The 18,411-nt window shown below is 39.9% G+C and overlaps 2 protein-coding genes across 6 annotated transcripts in view; one reads left to right on the top strand and one right to left on the bottom strand.

Annotated features, from left to right (window-relative positions):
* Positions 1-3,662: 3,662 nt before the first annotated feature.
* ap3s2 (adaptor related protein complex 3 subunit sigma 2) lies at positions 3,663-10,103 on the bottom strand. 5 transcript variants are annotated; one of them, XM_029497589.1, is made up of 6 exons: positions 9,918-10,103; positions 9,147-9,238; positions 8,577-8,688; positions 7,657-7,728; positions 5,803-5,910; positions 3,663-4,666 (listed from the first exon to the last, which is right to left on the bottom strand). In XM_029497589.1, exons 1-6 carry the CDS (start codon positions 9,984-9,986, stop codon positions 4,541-4,543), a joined length of 579 nt encoding a protein of 192 aa, XP_029353449.1. In that variant the 5' UTR covers positions 9,987-10,103; the 3' UTR covers positions 3,663-4,540. The 5 variants fall into 5 exon arrangements, with proteins under 5 accessions (XP_029353449.1, XP_029353451.1, XP_029353452.1 ...); XM_029497591.1 differs by lacking the exon at positions 5,803-5,910; XM_029497590.1 differs by lacking the exon at positions 7,657-7,728 and having other exon boundaries at positions 4,530-4,666.
* A 6,156-nt stretch (positions 10,104-16,259) lies between these two features.
* igf1rb (insulin-like growth factor 1b receptor) overlaps positions 16,260-18,411 on the top strand; it is a 36,140-nt gene continuing 33,988 nt past the window's right edge. Inside the window, exon 1 of the mRNA XM_029499160.1 lies at positions 16,260-16,350. Within this exon, the coding sequence (XP_029355020.1) occupies positions 16,260-16,350 (91 nt within the window). The remainder of the gene's footprint in view (positions 16,351-18,411) is intronic.

The raw sequence follows: 18,411 nt of genomic DNA, 5'->3' as shown, positions 1-18,411 counted from the left end.
CATTTTATTTTCACAAACACATCTCTCCTTTTCTTCCTATCTCAGGCCACATGCAGATGTTTCCTCTGACAACATCGACGTCTAATTATCGTACTGTGCATGAGACAGCTCCCACAGTGATGTCAGCAGGTTTCTTTGTCAGGCGTTCACAGATTGATAGACATATTTTCTACATCAGAAATCATTTCTATGAGAGCATATAAGAATATTCTCCCTGCTGACAGATAATACTGTAAATAAACAGCAGTGACTCTTCCTTAGCAGGATGCTCGTGATGTGGGAAAAGTTTATCATCGGGTGTGAAAAGTCATATATTCTTCAGATGAGCGAGCACATTTATCTTCTGGTGAAAGTTAAACATGTCCAGTTCCTGTTTCCCATCAGTGATTCAGCAGCATTCACAATTTCAAACTTGTTGCCATTTAATACGGATTTCTATTTAATAAATAATTCTGCCATAAATGATGATTTATACTTTCTAGCAAACATGATAAGTTAGCGTAAATAAATTGTGGTTAGAAGGTGATCTATGTTTGAGAATCTACTTAAAATTACAGACTGTAGGATGAAGATATAGAACTTTGATTGTTTATTTATTTTGTTATAGTGTGAATCAGACCATTAATAAATTCACAGATTCTTTATTAATAAAGCAATTTACGCAACAAACTGTTTATCAGCTTACTGGCTATAACTCACGAAACCCTGATTAGCTTTGTGTTATTGCAAAATGGAACTTTTTCATCAGTGAACATCTTGTGGGAGTTTATCTTGACCTCACACGCCCACTGCAGATTAAGAATAACTCAGTTAATTATTTATCTCTCTCTCTAACTGACGCGACCACAGCTGAAGGTGTCTTCAGTCACAGGAACCCAAATTTGAAATCAAGCCTTAGCTACTTCATGCTAAATTTATTCTTATCCATCAACTTCATTTGGTCAGTGATTTTTTTTTTTTTAATATATATAAGAAATGTGACTTCTTATTAAAGTAAATGCTGATATTTCACCCTGTTATTCAGGCTAGCATGTCAAAAAATGAGGCCAACAAACAGCAAAATAAACTTGTTTAATAGAACAAATCCAGTGCAGCTGGTAATAAAGTGCACTTTACCATTTTATCGATTGGAAGAAAGACACCTGAGCTGAAAAGATCAATTAGCCACTCAGACACACTCAAAGAAAAATGAAAGCAGAGTTTCTGGCATATGAACTCAACACCCTGATGTACAGAACATCTGGAAAAGATCCGTCTGCACCTGATTCAAGACCACACAGACGGTACGGGACTCTAAGATCCCTTTTCAGTCTTAAACAAGCTCTGCTGCGACTGAAAAGAAGAAATCATCAGTTCCTGAGAACGAAGTGAGGCACTCCAATAATATACCGAGTATTTTTACACACCAAATAAGAATAGCTATTACTTTCTAACTACTCTCTCAGGTCTCAGATCAGACAGCAAACTGTGATAGTGTAGAGCCGATCTTTAAAACAATCCTGACAAAGATTGGTCATGTTTTCCATCAAAATTGAATTTTTAGAGATTTGGAGCACACATTTAATTTGGACTTCCTCTAAAATGTAAATATTTGCTCATTTTTAATCAGATTTCTACAGGAAGTGAATATAATCAACCAATTAACCATTTTGTGCATGAAGTGTGATTTTTATTATTTTTACAACAAATTCACTGAGACAGGAGCTAAAATATGAGCTGTTGAGTTGATCAGGCGTTTTGTTTTGTTTTTCTCCATAATGGAGAAAAATAATGCATGGAGCTGCATTATTTATTCATTTGTAAAAAAAAAAAACAACAACATCATCATTTTATGGAACTGAAATAGAGATCACATTTAAACACACTACATTTAAATGTAAAAATGTAGATAAGACGTATTGTCTGTCACAGAGCAGTCTGCCATCAGTCCAGATTATTTCCTTTGGTTTTTACAGATGTGGTTGAAAACAGATATATTTAAGTTCTTCACTACATTTTAAATAATCAGTGAATATTGGCTCCATGTTGACACTTTATTTATATATTGTATTATTAATTTAGATATACTGTGCTTTTCAACACACATATAAACATTTCATCTAAACAGACCAATCATCTTGTGAAATACAGATGAATAAAGGATTTATTTAATCAGCAGTCGATCTGTTAGATAAATACTTTTAAAGTTCCAGATGTCTATTTCAGCCACGATAAGAAGAAACATGAGCCAAACAAATCAGTAGCACTCTCCCCGTGCCAGCAGACAGCCAGAGGGGGATAATGTGGTAAGTGGGAATGTTTATATTGGGGATCCCAATTTACATGGAATAAAAAATGACAACAGTGGAGCTTCGGGACAGGCTCTGTTTCTATAATGTGATTTTAACAGAGTTTGCTCAAAATGCACCGTGTTTGTTAACATTTGAGTTGAAAATATTAAATGAAACAAAATTAGGACTACTTGGCTGCAGCAGCAGAAAAACCACAGACGTCTGGCAACGACTCAAACTGGGTATTTCCTTTTACGTCCATCAAACTTTGTACTTTTGTATTTCAACCATATTCCCTGCACAGGATCAATTATGTTAATCTTATCTAAGAATATGAAGGCAAAGGTAAGGACATACACGGACACACAATTGGCATTATCGTTTCTGCACAAAGCTGAGTGTGGCCTTGGCCCAACGGTGCACCGATCAGATTCAGAAGAAACGAAACTTGGCATTAAAAGGAAACCAATCGATCCAAACAGAGCCAAGAGTCACACCTGGGAATTCCAGTACATTTCAAGACTTCATTGAGCAAGAACTGCTACTATAATTTGTATATTTCCACTGTAAGTAAAACCAGTGGAACTGAATAGAAATAGAAAAAGGGAGGGGAAACAGCTGCCTACAGAGCTCGTTTGATTGTTAACGTTCATAAACGGCATCAGAAGTGTTCACATCTATTCTGCATCCATGCATCCATGTTTGCAAACAGTCAAGGATAAACTTTTTAGTCACAGAATAAAAATGATTAAATGTGCAGCGTAACATCACAACAGATGTCAAAACGTGTAAAAAGGGAGCTGTAATAAGAAAAAGATTTCCAGAGAGAAAAACAGGACCTTCATTGAGCCGAGCGGAAAAACAGAACGTTCAGCAAAAAGAACTGGCATGCAGCGTGTTGAGCGAATTAAAAAGTCAGACAGGACAAAAGAAAGGCACTTACTATACGGTGTGTAGCTGGATGTCCAATTCAAGCCCTGATGTGAGTCTCCATGGGACGCACAAGTTGAGCTGAAGTGATCCTGGCTGATGTGAAGAGCTCACAGGCTGCATCTGTGAGCACGGAGGGCAGGAGGAGGGAGCTGGGGAGAGCTACAACCACAGGTTTTTATTTTTTTTAGCGATGTGGTGCGAGTCGCACAGGGGCGACTCCCTGTGTCAAAAATCTACCAATGATTGGGAAGGGCAAGGCTGAGGGAGAAGGAATGTGGCCGTACCAACCGGGCTGCTGGTTGAGCAGTTGGTGCGTACGATCAGAGGTATACAGTGTTCTGACTGCTTTGAATAAAGTTTCACAGAATGCTGGCAGGCAGCAGCTTCGGTGACTCAGCGCTCTGAAATGTAAGCACAAATGTTGTGAATGGGGCGGCAAACAACAAGGCACAGCCAGGATGGTGTTATTTTCATTTATTCAATTTCCTTGACAAGCAATGTCTTTGACACCGAGACGTTTGTTTCCTTGAGAAGAGGCTTGACAGGATTTTATGATAAAAGTCTACCAAAAGAGTCGGGCTTTATGGCTGAGTCAATCAGACCACCAAACACAGCCAATAAGACACAAACACAATTTATATATATATACATATAAAAAAAGTCGACATTGGTCTGTTGCCTCTCTCAACAGATGTTGGCAAGATCCCATCACAACACGTAAAAACTAGAGTTAAACAATGCTATTATCCTCAAATCACAAAGATGTTTGAGACACATTGTTACAGAGAGGGAGCGACAAATTGTGACAAGAGTCGAGTGAAGGAGTCTAATCCTGACCTGCTCAGACTGGGAGGTAAAGATGTGTTTCAGTAATTATAGACCTTCGTAGATGCCCAACAGTCACAATTACAGCGAGCTGCACTCAGTCCACAAACTCACGTCACACAGGAGGGAACGTTCAAGACTCCAGCAGAACGATCAGATTTGGACGAAAGGTGCACAAACACACACACACACACACACACTACACACTTCTCTTCTGGAAATCAACAAGAGGACAAGGAAACACAAAAAAGGTCATTTACAGATATTAATATTACTCTTGATACTTTACAGAATCAATCTTTACATAATTGTGCAAATCTTTCAATAGGAGCGATCTGTAATTTTTACACAACAGAGATGAAACATTTAAGCACAGCTCACGTCCTGAACACGTGAAACCATTGGAATGGATGGGAGTGGAAGCTGCTGTGGTTCTTTAGGACACATCTGATATCTCTGTCTCCACTCCATCGGTAGCAGATTAGCCCCGCAGAGCACAACTGGGATGCTTCTCAGAACGGGGAGAGGCTCGGTACTTTGATATTGATGTCTCCGATGTTGATGTTGCGGGGAATCTCTGGAAGGTTCATGTTCTTCACAGCGGAGACGGCACGAGCAGGAGCCGCTGACAGACCTCCCTGTTCACACAGAACAACACACAAATCAACCATTGGGAGAGGAATTCTGATATCACGGCGGTTATAATAGCTTTCACACAGCAATGAAATTATAAAAGTTCAAATGCATTAAAGTAGAACAGGTTTCACTGCATGGTCCGGGTTATTTACCACAAATTGTACAGACTGGATCGGCCATTTATAGCTCTTTGCATTTCATTGTTTTCTTAGAAAGTATTTTTTTTCTACCTTCCCAGTCATGGGAGCATGAGGAAACATTCCAGGAAGTCTGCAGCTGGCCAAGAAACACGACCCTCTGTGAAACTGCAGCATGATATTTCAGACTTTTCTAAAGAGATATGTTTTATTTGGATGTGGAATAGTTCTTTCAGCTATAGTCCCTGTTTCACATCTTTACGTGAAGACATTTGAAAAACAACACAGAAAGAGGAGCAGATAAATCTCACCGCTTTTCCTTCCAACATTCATGTTTGACTTTAACTGTTCAGCAACACACAGCAGCTCAGGAATGTTTCATATTGTTTGTAGGAGCCTCTTAGAAGGTTATCATTATTTTTCACTTCGTTAATTCAGTCATGATAGATTTTACACAGATTTTGATTTAAAGGCAAAGCAGCCAATTTAACACATGAAGGTCTGTCAGTGAAGCAACATTAAAAAACACAGCGTCAGCCTGAAATAAGCTCAGCAACCGGCTGGCACTGCACTTCATCAATAGTTGAGACTGTTACATTAATATATATGAGCTGAAATTCGTTCTTAAAAAAAAAAATAAAAACAAGAGGCAGAATTGACTCTCACTATGTGAGTTAAATAAATTCTCTCTTGTTCCTTTAAAGAGCTATGTCTTCAGAGCTGCACCTCGTAAGCTCTGACTGGTCGGATGTTTCTTCATCAACAGTCACAACAAGTAGGCCAGTTTGAATTTCTAAGTGTGTAAAGCTGTGAGCAATGAATCAGATGTCTGGAATCGAACCAACACTGATGGTTATGTTTAATGAGGTTCGGCTGAAACAGAAAATGCCCACTGCTCTCGCTGCATTGCATAACCGACATTTAATGCATGGAGAATCCAAAAAAAAAAACAAAAATAACAAACCAGACACACAGCAGCACAGAGGTTTAATGCCACTGACCTCTGACTTCTCCATGCGGTTCTGCACCTCCACCTGAGCTACGATCTCATTCATGTTGGTCTCCAGCACCATGCCGCCCATCACCACCTCCTGTAAGATGTAGTGGACCTGCAGACAGAGACGGTCCAGCGGTTCATACGTAGCCATTAAAACATGTCTGCTGCGTGTTTGAAACAAACAGAGATAGCTGCCAAATGTGACAGAAACAATGTCATGTGGAGGGATCACACAGTGGTGGCTACAAATGACAACAGCAAAATGGAGCTTTCTTAACTTTTACAACTCAGAGCTACTGTGTGTGTGTTAATACTGAAGAACAGACAAGAGGTTTTAAGAGTCCAGCTCTCCCAGCTCTCCCTGGAAGGCAGCACTGATCCATTCCAATAAAAGGTAGTACACCAACTTAAAGGACCTCTGCACAACCTCACTTGGAAGCTACAAAGAAATGCTTGAAACAGCTTCACTTCAGAGCTACATTTCTACAGGAGTCTAACAATATCTGCATTAGCTGCATGAAGCAGAGATAAAAGATAAAAACGGTTGAAGCAAAACTTTGATGCTGATCTGCATTTGTGCATGAGCAGCTTAATAATATTAAATATGTCCCCCCCCCCCAAATTCAGTTTAAATGGTAATTCAAGATCTGTGTAGTCCAAGCGACAAAGCTCTCTGAGCTAAAGCTTTTCATTCAAGCAAAAATATTTCCACATTTCATCTTGGGAACATTCTTGGAGCCAAACCCCACCGCACCACATGACATCAATTTCCTGCAGGGAAAATTCAATCAAGATGGCCAAAGATGTGTCCGATTATCCTGCAGTAACACTTCTAGCTCAGTCTCATGGAGAAAAAGGAGGATTTGTTGTAGCCTGGGCATAATATCCTTGAAGGGGAGGAAACCTTGAACGCTGATGTTTTTGTCTTTCATGTCATCATTCCTTGCGAATCTTCCCATGTGAAAACACAGTGAAACCTGCAGGCACAGAAAGCTTCTCTGCTGAGGGGAAAATTTCAGGCGGGCAACATCTACTTCATGATGTCATCAGCCCATTTGACAGACAGTAGTAAACGTTGTCTGCCTACCCACCCACAACAACTGGATCAATTAGAGAAATGCATGTAATGCTGTTACTGAAAAGCAGCTGCGCAGACGAGACTCAAACACCATTAAGCCGCACATTAGTAGTCATTTCGCTTCATAGCTCCTTCATAAAAAGTTTCCCTAATATAAACTTTTTTTATAAAGTATAAAAGAAAAAGCATTCAGACAGACAGAATAAACAGGTTGTTTTCAGACGCTGGCTCCCTCTCAGTGCATGTTGGAGGGACGTGTTTCATTTGGCCAACACAGGGAAGTCCACCAAGCACACAGAAGGAGTGGTGATGGAGGAGGAGTGATGTCATGTACCTTTAATGGGTCTTCACGTAAATTTGACTTGCATAAAACAGATTTTTAAAAAAGTCTTCAAAAACAAAAACTGCTGGTCTCAGCTAACCACAGCAACAGCGCTGCTTCTTTCAATGCCTTTTCGTCAAGCAAAAATAGTTGATGAATCATCACTGACAGGAAATGAACATCATGGGTAAATATTTTGGACTTAAAGATATCAGAACACCACCAGTCCAGGTTATCCTGACACAGTTAGAGGGCGGAGTCTTCACTCAGCGGGTCATTGTGTGGCAGTAAAATACTACTTTTATTTGCAAGCATTCAGATGTTCATAATTTAGCATTTTTGCTTTGAAGACAACTGATATCATATCATATCAAACTAGAAGTAAATTTTTAGTCAGTGCATCAGCTTCATAATCCCGTTTGAAAGAGCAAAAAGCCAAAAGGAAATGCTCCACTCACCTTGTCCATGTGGAATATGAGGTCCAGCTCACAGACGTTTTCAAAGCATTTATCCAATGTCTCCACAAACACCTACAGCAAAGAGGATTCACTCTGTCAAACACCTGCAGGTAGAGCGAAGTGAACCTGCAAGAGTTCCACTTTAAAAATTGTTTGACTTAATTACGTTGGATGGATCCTCGTCCGGAGTTTGTATTATTCTGTATCAATTAACTGGTGTCTTATTTTCAATATAGCAGCAGTAGTGGGGCCAACATTAAGGTTGAGGCCTCAAAGCGGGGTCAATAGAAACATTTAGGCTTAATTCAGGTCAACGTGCTTCCTTAAAAACTGTAATGTAAGCAGATTGATTGTAAAAAAGTAGACATGGTATGGTATGAGCTTAAGGGATAAAAGGTTTTTGCTAGTTTAGTCTTTTGCATATTTTATGTCACTGGGCATATGTTCCGTTAAATGTGATGCTAACAACCAGTAGCAGGAGTAAGTACCCGGACTCACTAACTCCAGAGCCAAATACTGATATTCCTTATCTTCTTGTTCACATAATGGCTGCAAGTAAGACAAAACGTTTCCTGCAGGGATAATAAAGATGCGAAACCAGATTTCAGCTCTGATTAGAAAGTGTCATAATTTCGACTGATGACAGCTTGTACATCCTGTGTCTGTGATATCAGGGTTGACCTGTTTACATTCTTTTCAAGATTTTATCAATCCATTTCCCACAGCACTAGTGCGGAGCTAAAAAGGCCAGTGAGCACGTCTCCAAAAATCTATGAAATGCATTATCCAGCTTGTTCAAGGGAAGGACAGCATCTTGTTTCGACAAGCAAAGAGAAGGTGATGCGGAAAGGGATGATATGTATGACAAAACAAATGTTTTAAATATGTTTGTAGGATAATTTAATTCATTTGTAGCTGACCTGGATCAGGTCCAGGATGCCGAGCTCACTCTCAGATGAGTCCACACAGAAGACAAAGTAAAGGGTCGCGTAGTGCCGGTAGATCAGCTTGTAATCAGAGCCACCAATGAGGCTGAAAGCAGATATAAATGACTTTCCAAGAGAATTGTGGAGCGGTCAACACGTGAATATATTCTATAATTAAATGAACATTTCAGTATCTGTGTGTGTGTGTGTTTGCCTCCCTCTAGTGGTTAACGGTTTGAGACTGCAGCTCATTTTTATGGCAAAATGATGTCTGCTTCTGTTGCGACATCAAAGGTCTGTCAGTCTGTTTTTCCATGTTATCTACTGAACACCATCAGTCTTTCCTTTTAAAAAAAATTCCTAGCTGTTATCTGCAGCAGTGCATCGCCCCACACTAACAAATGAAGCTGCGTGTCGTTGTCACACACTGGCATGCAATTGAGATTGAAATTCTCACATTAACAGTGTACATAAATAAAAAAAAAGAAAAAGAAAAGAGGAAACACAACACATGTTTATATGCACATGTCGAAAGGTGATTGTTTTACAAACTGTAACACTTGCCTTCCACCCTCCAAGAAGTTGCAGACATTGTCATCTCTCTTAGACACCAAGTGGAAGGTCTCCCTGATGATCTGCTGCTGCATGTCCTCAGCCTGCAGAGAAACGACACACAAACTGCACTGAGTGCATCGACCAACAACTGGCTGCCACCAGTGAACCTTCAGGCACCAAAGACGACACAAGGAGATGACGAATGTCCAGGGAAGCATCGCTTTAATTTTGTAAGAAGGCACAAGGGTTAGTGTGTAAGAATCACTCTTAAATAAAACATATTTCACGTTTTATCTAGTCAAATTAGATAGTAATAGAAATAGTTTCCTGTATCTGTTTTGTTTTTTACCCTGAGTCATACAGGGTCGTTTGGTTAAAATGGCAGCAGATCACAGAGAACTAAACGTTATCGAGTCCTGATGTTTAAAAGCAGCTAAATCTGACGCATTTCAATGAAACCATACACATTTGTGAATATTTCATTGCTTTCTAAAATGTCCCTCTCGGTCAACAACGTTAATAACACAGAGAAATTTTGGCCTTAAAAAGGGAACTGAAACTGAAAAGTGTCGTTAATATTCGGACTTATTTTCATTTCAAACTCACAACAACTAACGTTTGTCACAATTTAGGATTGACAGCAGGAATGCATTTCTTTAAATTATATTTGTCGGTACAATCCGACAAAAAATAAAACCCCAAAGTGGCCGCAGACCGGATTAGCATCACAACACAAAAAAAGCTAATGTTTTGAACAGCAACGACAAAAAAAATACTCACAAAATACTGATAGAATCGGATCAGCCGCGGCTTTCCGTGGTTGTTAAATATCAAAATGGCTTTAATCATTTCTGTTCTTCGGAGTTGTAAAACCACTAAATAAAATTCTTGCTGAAATACTTAGGATTTTGACTATTTAAATGACTTTAGCGTGAGCTAGCTAATCGGCCTGTCGGCTGCCCGGAAGTCTAAACTGGTCACATCCGGCGGCGTCTCCACCTTCAACAGTCGGCCTCGAACAAACACGTCAGATATTTTGTTCCGCTGTTAAAATGAGAGCCCTGTTATTATTACTATTATTATTATTTCTACTACACGATATGTAATATTTGACAAAGACTCAGTATGGAACAATTTTTATTTAATGGCTTCAATACACTCTCTTGTTCGTTTTGTGATGCTGTGATGGTTTTTGTTGAAACAGTTTTGGAGACTGTTTGAGACTTTTTCACTGGCATAATGTAATTATGTGAGTTTAAGTTGCCATACTTTTTTTTTTTTTTTTTAATACATGCTGCTTCATGCTGCCTTTAAAAAAATCGTAACCTTTCTTTGTTGAGAAGTTATCACTCAAACCACATCACAAACTACAATTTCATAAATGGTGAGGTGGAATTATCATTTATAATAATACCGTGACACCTATTTTCACAATTAAATATAAAAAAAGAAGCAATTGGTTGAATATAAAATTATGAAAGCTCTGTACTTAATGAGGGTCAGGGGGTTCGTCTGGGAGCTGGAGCCAAAGCCATGAGAGTTGACAGTGAGTCAACTCTCATCTGGAGAGGTCAACACATGAATATATTCTATATCTAAATGAACATTTCAGTATATCTAAGATGATTTATCATCTGTAAAGTACAGATGCTCACAAACTGTACTTAAGTACAGTACTCTTACTCGACTACTGTTACTGTCCACCCCTGCTTTTACTCAAGTAGTGAAGTTGTGTACTCTGTCCACCTCTGGTTGGGATGATCTCTACATGTTGGTATGCAGATTATTTTTGTTAGACACAGTTGTGTGTTCTTCCCCGACAACATTCAGCACTCATTTCAACAGCACACAAACCATTTCCCAGTGTGCGGTGTGGGCTGTCTATCTAAGTGATCATCTCTTTCTTCTTCCTCTTTTTGGATGACATTAACCAGCTCCTGGCTGATTTCAGTTCAGCATTCGTTTCAAACTACACTGTCCTCATTTACTGACAAGTTGGGTAACTGTGGCCTGATAAACATCCAAAATGTCCTTTTCTCTTTTCTATTTTCAGTGCAGTCTTCTTTGTGCCATGAAAAGAAGCTAAAAGTCCATAAGTAGATTATCAAAATAATATAATTCATTTATGAAAAGAAATATTGTAGAATTATGATTGCCACATTTAAGAGGAAGTTCTCTGTCTGTCCTCCACCTGTGTTGCAGTGACCACAGACCATAGACTTCTTCCTTCTTTTCTCAACTTCCTCCTTTCTGTGTCAGCGTTGTATCTCTGACAGCGAAGAGATGCTCTGCCAATTCATGGTTTAGGGCCAGAGAGCAATTAAGTTTGTTTCGAGTTTGGGTTTGATTTGTCCAATGTTCCAGATAGCCATCTTGTGTTAATTTGATAATTTGGTTTACTCTGCTCGCTGGCTGGAAAGTAGTGCTGCTCTGAGATTAAACAGTACCGGCTCTCTCAGGGAATTTAACTCTTTGACATGACTTTTTAACACTTTCCAGCTTCGTGCAAATCAACAATTCTTCATCCTCAGTTTCTCTTTTTCTTGCTTTTTTTTTTTTTTTTTTTGTTAGGCATGGCTCAGATCAGCAGATGTTTCTTGTGAACAGAAAAAATCAAAGTAGCTCAAACCTACATATCCATTCTGGTTTCATAGACTGAACTCCAGGTTTGATAACTCCTGAGTCCATTTAGCATGTGTTGATGCCATTAGCCATCATTAGTTTTTGCATCCTTAACTGTAGGTTTTTGAATGATGTTGTTAATAAAGAAAACAACAGCACATTGATGTATGTCATTATTAAAATAGATTGTGTTGGTTAACCATAATTTGGCTGAAGATCTCAGCATATTTAACATAAAATTGTTTATAAAATGATAAATACACACAGTACCCACAGTACACATTATATGGCAAAAGGACTCATCAGAACAATGACTTACAGTTTTTCATTGTATAATCTCACTGCACAAATTTCCTGCACAAGACGTCTGTTCTTCTCGGTGTGGAGTTGTGATAATTTTAGTCAGATAAATAAAAGTTCAGCATTTATCTGCTGGGCAATTTCAACATTTCATGTTACTGTACTTTGTCTGGAAGTGTAAAAGCAAGATTTATCTGAATTGATATTGATTCATTTGTATTTATTGATGGTTTGCTCATACATTTCAAATACAGGATGTCATCAATAAGCATCGGAGACTGAATGAAGCATCAAGAGTTTCTGAACTGGTCAATCTTATTTTACACAATGTCACACCTTGCTTGTAAGAAGGAGGTTCATGAGACCAACCATTCAGAGATCTGAGGTGTAATGCCACTCAGTCTGTGGAGCCTTGACCCTCAGCTACACTATTTTCAAACCAGGCCAGACAACATTATGTGTGTCTGTGCGATCAGCCTCAGCAGCATCAAAATGTCAGACCACATTTCCTGCTCTGATTTCATATCCATTAATTCTCTGTCGCATGTTGCCATCATTAGTGCTGCAAAGCCACCAGTCTGTTGTCTGCATATCATCTATTATTTCGCCCCTACATTCTCTTCCTCCTGCATGAGCACAGTGGAAAACAAACAGACGCTCATTAGCATGTGTGACCCGTTGGTGGTAAACAGGCTTATTTCCACATGAGTGCAGTGCGAGAATGGATTCCACCGGGACAGTCGAGGTAGGTGGCCCCACCGGCTGCCTTCATGGGGACTTTAATAGGCACTCAACAAATGCAAGTGGACAGGCACAACATTCTCTGGCACAGGCGGGGGTCATGTCGGTACAGTGAGCACTTCTTAGAGGGTGACTCACTGTATTTGGACTCTTGGGTGGCCACTGATATTCACTTCATTTTTAATGTGCATTTTCTCCCCCCCTTTCTTCTCTCAGTGTTAATTGTTAGGATTGTGACGGATGCAGAGTGCTGTCTGCCAGAGCTGAGGTAATGTGTGCCGTTCAAATAATGCCTCTGTGCTCTGCTCTGCTCCGCTCCGTGATGAAAGCGGCCTGCAATTACAGGGATAATCAAAACTGTCAGGGGCTCTTCTATGGACCGTTTTGTTTACTGTCTGCTCCTCTCACAGCATCACAAGCCGCTGGCCCTCTTCTCTTCAGCTACTCGGCCTGAAGATCACTGAGACTGAACCTGCTCAGAGTTAAAGTCCATCTGACTTCACTGAGTTCTTTTAAGATCGAGCTCAAAACCTTCCTGCTTTGTTACACATTCACGTCCCGTGGACACAGTTTTGATAAATATGCCGAGAAAAAGAAGAAAACATTTCAGCCAGTGTCTTTGAAAAGAAAACACACGAACAGAGTCATACTTTCTCTATCTTATTAGCATAATTAAATAAAGTCCTCATGCTTTACTGTTTTATGCAGATTGCATTTGTGCAGTTGTTTTCTACTCCCTCGTGGTGGCAGCATTTCAGTGTCTTTCCGTGATGAATTTCAGGGTTTAATTTTTCCAAAATGTTAAATGTTTATCATGGAAAAACCCCAGCACATGGATGTCTCTGGAATATAAGAGGAATTCTATCACAGTGCAGTCAGAGCAGTCCTATAATCGTATTACAGCTGAGGTCGTATTTTTGTGTGGCAGGCAGACAGAATACAGACACTCTGCTTATTTAATCTGCTCAGTTGCATGCAAATCTATGATTGACGGGCCTGCAGAACAGCAGACACATGAAGGCGCCTCTGTGAGTGTGCGGATTGATGAAGAGTTTATTTACAGGTGGTGCAGACAGGCAGGGGAGCAAAACAACCCTGATCCAGTTCTGCAGCCGGGATTTCCGTCACACCGCGTTGTAAACGGAGTCTCTCCGGCGGCGAGCAGAGAGGAGCAGAAAGAAGGAGGTCCAACTCCGTCTGCTTTTCCTTTCTCTTCACTTGCTCTCTTATTTTATTTTAGTTTTGTGTATTCACATAAACAGCACTTGCAAAAGCAAAGAGTGAGTTTGGTCGATTTGGAGAACGTGTTTGTTGATAATAAGAATAATAAGGAATAAGAAATATTTTGAGGGGGAATTTGGTTTGTCACAGCTGCTCCAGAATAGAAATAAAAATATTATTAGCCACATGTATATACTTAAGAACTACAATGTAGATAGAATGTGAAATGGTAAAGCATAGAGTAAAAGGCCAAATTAAAGCAGGTGGGCCTAGGAGTGAGGAAGTGGAAATATCAGTATATATTCAGATAAATATGTAGCGTTTGGGTGTTTGTTTTTTAATTAATTCACAGTGTTTACGGCAGAATTACAGTCTGATGGTAAATACTGATAAATAATATTACTATAACATTATCTGCACCTATTTGTTTACTCATTTAATTGTTCATCTTAAATTTCTGCCAAATTTTGCACACACATTTAGCTAAATTTTTAATTTTTAATAAAAATTTAATTTTAATTAATTAAAAATTAATAATTAATAATAATTTTTTTACTTTACTAACATTGCACATTTACCCATACAAAGCCATTACACTATATCTCTATGTTCTTAGCTATATAGACAGATAGATAAAGGTTTAAATATAAGATAATTAAATGAAAGAGGAACTACACTATTTACATTTTGAGCTGAAATACTGTCAAAGTATTTCCATGTCATTCATGGAAATTTTTATTTTATTTCGTTTTTTTACATTCACAACGTGTAGTTTCTGTCTTTTTTTTTTAATAATTATTCTATTCTATTCTCTATTATTATTGTTATTGCTGTTCTGTTTTTATTGCTGCTGGACTCTGTGGGTTCCAAACTAATTTCATTGTACCGACTGCAATGACAATAAATTCAAGATTCAAAGTGTATATTGTCATATGTACAGTAAAGAAACATGTTTCCCTGTACAATGAAATTATTTTTTCTGTCCACAGTGAAGGGAAAAAATATATAGAAAACAGATAAATAGATGAAGAGAATAAAAATAGGACAATCTCAAAACAGCAATAGTAATATATTACAATTGAATAGAACAAGCTGACATATAAACTATCAGCTCTGTGTCCAAGATTATTAAATGTGCAAAAAGACGAGTAAATAGCTGCCTGAGTCAGATTTCAGTGTGAAAGGAAGACTTTTAACGTTTTCCAAACTCTAAATTCAAAGGTTGGACTGAGATTATATATATAAATAATGTTCGACGAACGAGATGTCGTGTGTTCTAACACCCAGGGAGCAGGCGGAGTGAAGCCTCCTCGGCGGCGGAGACGATCTGAGCCGACGGCGCCGTGTTTACAGCGAACACGGCGGGCAGACTGCAGACCGACCGGGAGAGAGCGGCGCGTCTTCCCGATCCCTAATCTGCCCGGCGGAGCCCCCTGTAATCCACCCGAACGGCGGCAAGGTCAACCCCCCGCCCCCCTCCGTGTAACGGCGTTTTGTGTGTTTATTTTTACTTCTTTGTTGGCTGCTGCTGTTGTTTTTTCCCCAGACAGCCGCCGCCACAACAACAACAACAACACCGCGGTGCGTGTGAGCGTGATGAGCGGCTGAGGAGGAGGAGGAGGAGGCGGCTGCAGCTCCGGCCACACTTACCCCGGATATCTCCACACAAACGTCGTCTAACATGGCGTTATTCCCCGCGTCCAGATGTTAGCCGTGTCTTTCTTTTTTATTATTTTTTATTTATAACGCCCTCCGGAGGATCCTCCAGCGGCGGGACGCCGAACGTTTCCCCCCCCGGATATGGAGCGTGAAGATGCGGATTGCAGAGGAATCCCCTCCGCTGGTTTAGCCGCATTGGTTTCGTTAGACCCGTCGCTGCTGCTGCGTTGTTTCGCCCAGTAAAAAAAAATAAATAAATAAATATGAGTAGTCATTTTTTCAGCAGCGGAATAAAACGGTGATTTTTTTTTCCTTTTCTAATTTTTTTATTTTATTAAATTTTTGGAGGGGAGGAAGAGGAGGAGGAGGAGGAGGAGGGGAGGAAGACACGACTGGACTCCTGTTAGCATCCGTTAGCCGTTAGCTCATTTAGCCGGCTAGCAGCTAAAAAAAAAAGGTGCTGCCTGGAGATTATTTAAAAACAGGCGTTTTTTGAGAAGCGGAAAACAGGTCGTGCTGACGTTTTCCAGCTCTCCTCGTATTTCTTTACATGGTTTGGGAGGATTCAGCCGTCCAGGGATGAGGTCTCGATCGGAAAGCGGCCGCTTGACCTTGTTTTGGGGTCTGATGCTGGGTCTGTCGTCCTGCCTCCGGCCCGCCGCCGCAGAGAGTAAGTACAGCCGCTCCACACCGGCTCTGCTCCGGGAACACTTTAAATCACATTAATCTGCCCCAGAGCACAACACATGCAGGGGAAACAGGCAAAGTGGGGCTCTTTCTCAGGAAAGCTGGGTTCATTTGAATGGAAATATATGAAAGAGGATTGATTTCCATCAAACATCACTTAGAAAATATTGAAGGAGTGCAGAATTTTATTATAGCTGGGCAAACAATTTAACATATTGTGTTTGCAATGTAAATCAATGTTAACTTCATTTTGGGAGGGGGGAATACAACGTGCACAAAATAATCTTTTCTTTTTTAAATTTTCTGCTTGTTTTGTTTTTCTCCATCGTGTCATAAAGAATAAGTGAGTTTTTAAGTGTGTAGGTGAATACATTACGATGACTCAGCCAACGGAGAAAGTCAGTCAGGCTGTACAGTATATACACCAGACTGTCAACAATGAGTCACAACGTGGTGAATCACAATCAACCAACAAGGAAGGTATCCATGAGGAAACGAGACAGATGTGATACCTTGTTCTTTCTCTACTTTCTTCTCAGAAAATAGGACGTACTGTTTTCAGATATAAAACGTCTGCACAGTGTTTGACTCATTAGCACCAAGAATCTTGACAAAAACAATATACTAAATGGGATAAATAAGATGCACACAGTGTTTGTGTTTCTTGTTGTTGGTGTGTTTAAAAATGGAAGAGAAAGCTCAGTATTATTGTTCTCCTAGTTTTAGAGTCCTCTTCAGTTCATTCTTGAATCTGAGAGGGGCAGCATAAACTAAGAAGTTAAAAGTTTAGATTAAATTCATTGTTGTTGGAGAGCTTGGCCCCTTACAATCATATTTCATCCACTTTCTGATGAGATGGTGTACCTGGGTGGAAAAACACAATATTGGCTGTCAGGTGCAGGAATTCTTTTGTGTGCAGGTATTCTTTACAAAAGGCATTCATTGTAAGAGCCCTCCCTTAAGATTTACTGAAAACACGTCAACGAACACTGTTTGTCCAATGGCGTCAGTGTGCTTTTTTTTTTCTAGCTGTATGTGTGTCATTTATTCTCCTTTGCTGAACAAATGTGGGGATACCTTGACCTTGGAAATATTTCATGAATAGCAGACTGCTGCAGTTGCCATGAAGAAAAACATCCTTTAGTTCGATAATAGTCCAATGAATGAACTAAACTACATCACTTTGAAACTTTCACAGCAATCAGTCAGCATCACACAGATGACTTAGGATTTTGTGATTTAATGGATTTTAAAACTTCTACATCCGTGTGTTCACACGGGGAACTTTTCCATGTTTCCAGATACAGACTGTAAACTAGGCTTCCCGATTCATCCCATTCATCGTGACATGTTGGGGAGGGGTGAGTCAGGGGGTTGAACCGGGGTCTGGGTTTTAAAATAGACCAAGCCAAAGTACATTCACAAGCAAAACAGACTAAGTTCTGTTGATTGGAAAGAGTGAGGAGCTTGTGAACTGTGTGTTATGGGGTTTACTGTTAGCCCCAGTGGTTGCAGGACAAACCTGGGAAAAGCAGAGAGAGGTGCTCCCATCAAAATCCTACATTTATTCTCACTCCTATGAGGAGCTGTGTAAAGGTTCCTTGTGTGGCTAAACTCTGAGCATTCCTGCTGGTTTACTGTATCAGATGGGACTAAAGGGCAGCTGGCAGGTTTTGGTTAACCAGGTCCTGCTCTGCTGCTGCAGTCGTAGCTCTTTCAGAAGAACCAAACAAGTTTTGTCTGTCAAGAATGATCTTATTCTAATGCTTCCCAGTGCATTTCTTCTCACCTTGTCTTTCATGTGGAAAAGTATTTATGAATGCACCCCCCCCAGGGCAGTTTGTCACTAATAGAATAGAAATGAGGAGTAAACAGAGTTGCTGCAGTCTGGTGCCAGTGAATGAAGCTCCGGCTCAGAGGGCGTATTGCTTCCTATTTCTTGTTGTATGGCGCTTGTAGTGGATTTCCTGCGATTGTCTGTGGACAGTTTCCCTCCTGCAGCCAGCCAGGAAAAGGTTATCAAAAGTAAATATGTGAATGGGAG

The sequence above is a fragment of the Echeneis naucrates genome, chromosome 3 (genome assembly GCF_900963305.1).
Source record: "Echeneis naucrates chromosome 3, fEcheNa1.1, whole genome shotgun sequence".
Classification (NCBI taxonomy): domain Eukaryota; kingdom Metazoa; phylum Chordata; class Actinopteri; order Carangiformes; family Echeneidae; genus Echeneis; species Echeneis naucrates.
Note: the sequence above shows the minus strand (reverse complement) of the source record. Positions and strands in the feature narration are given on the sequence as shown.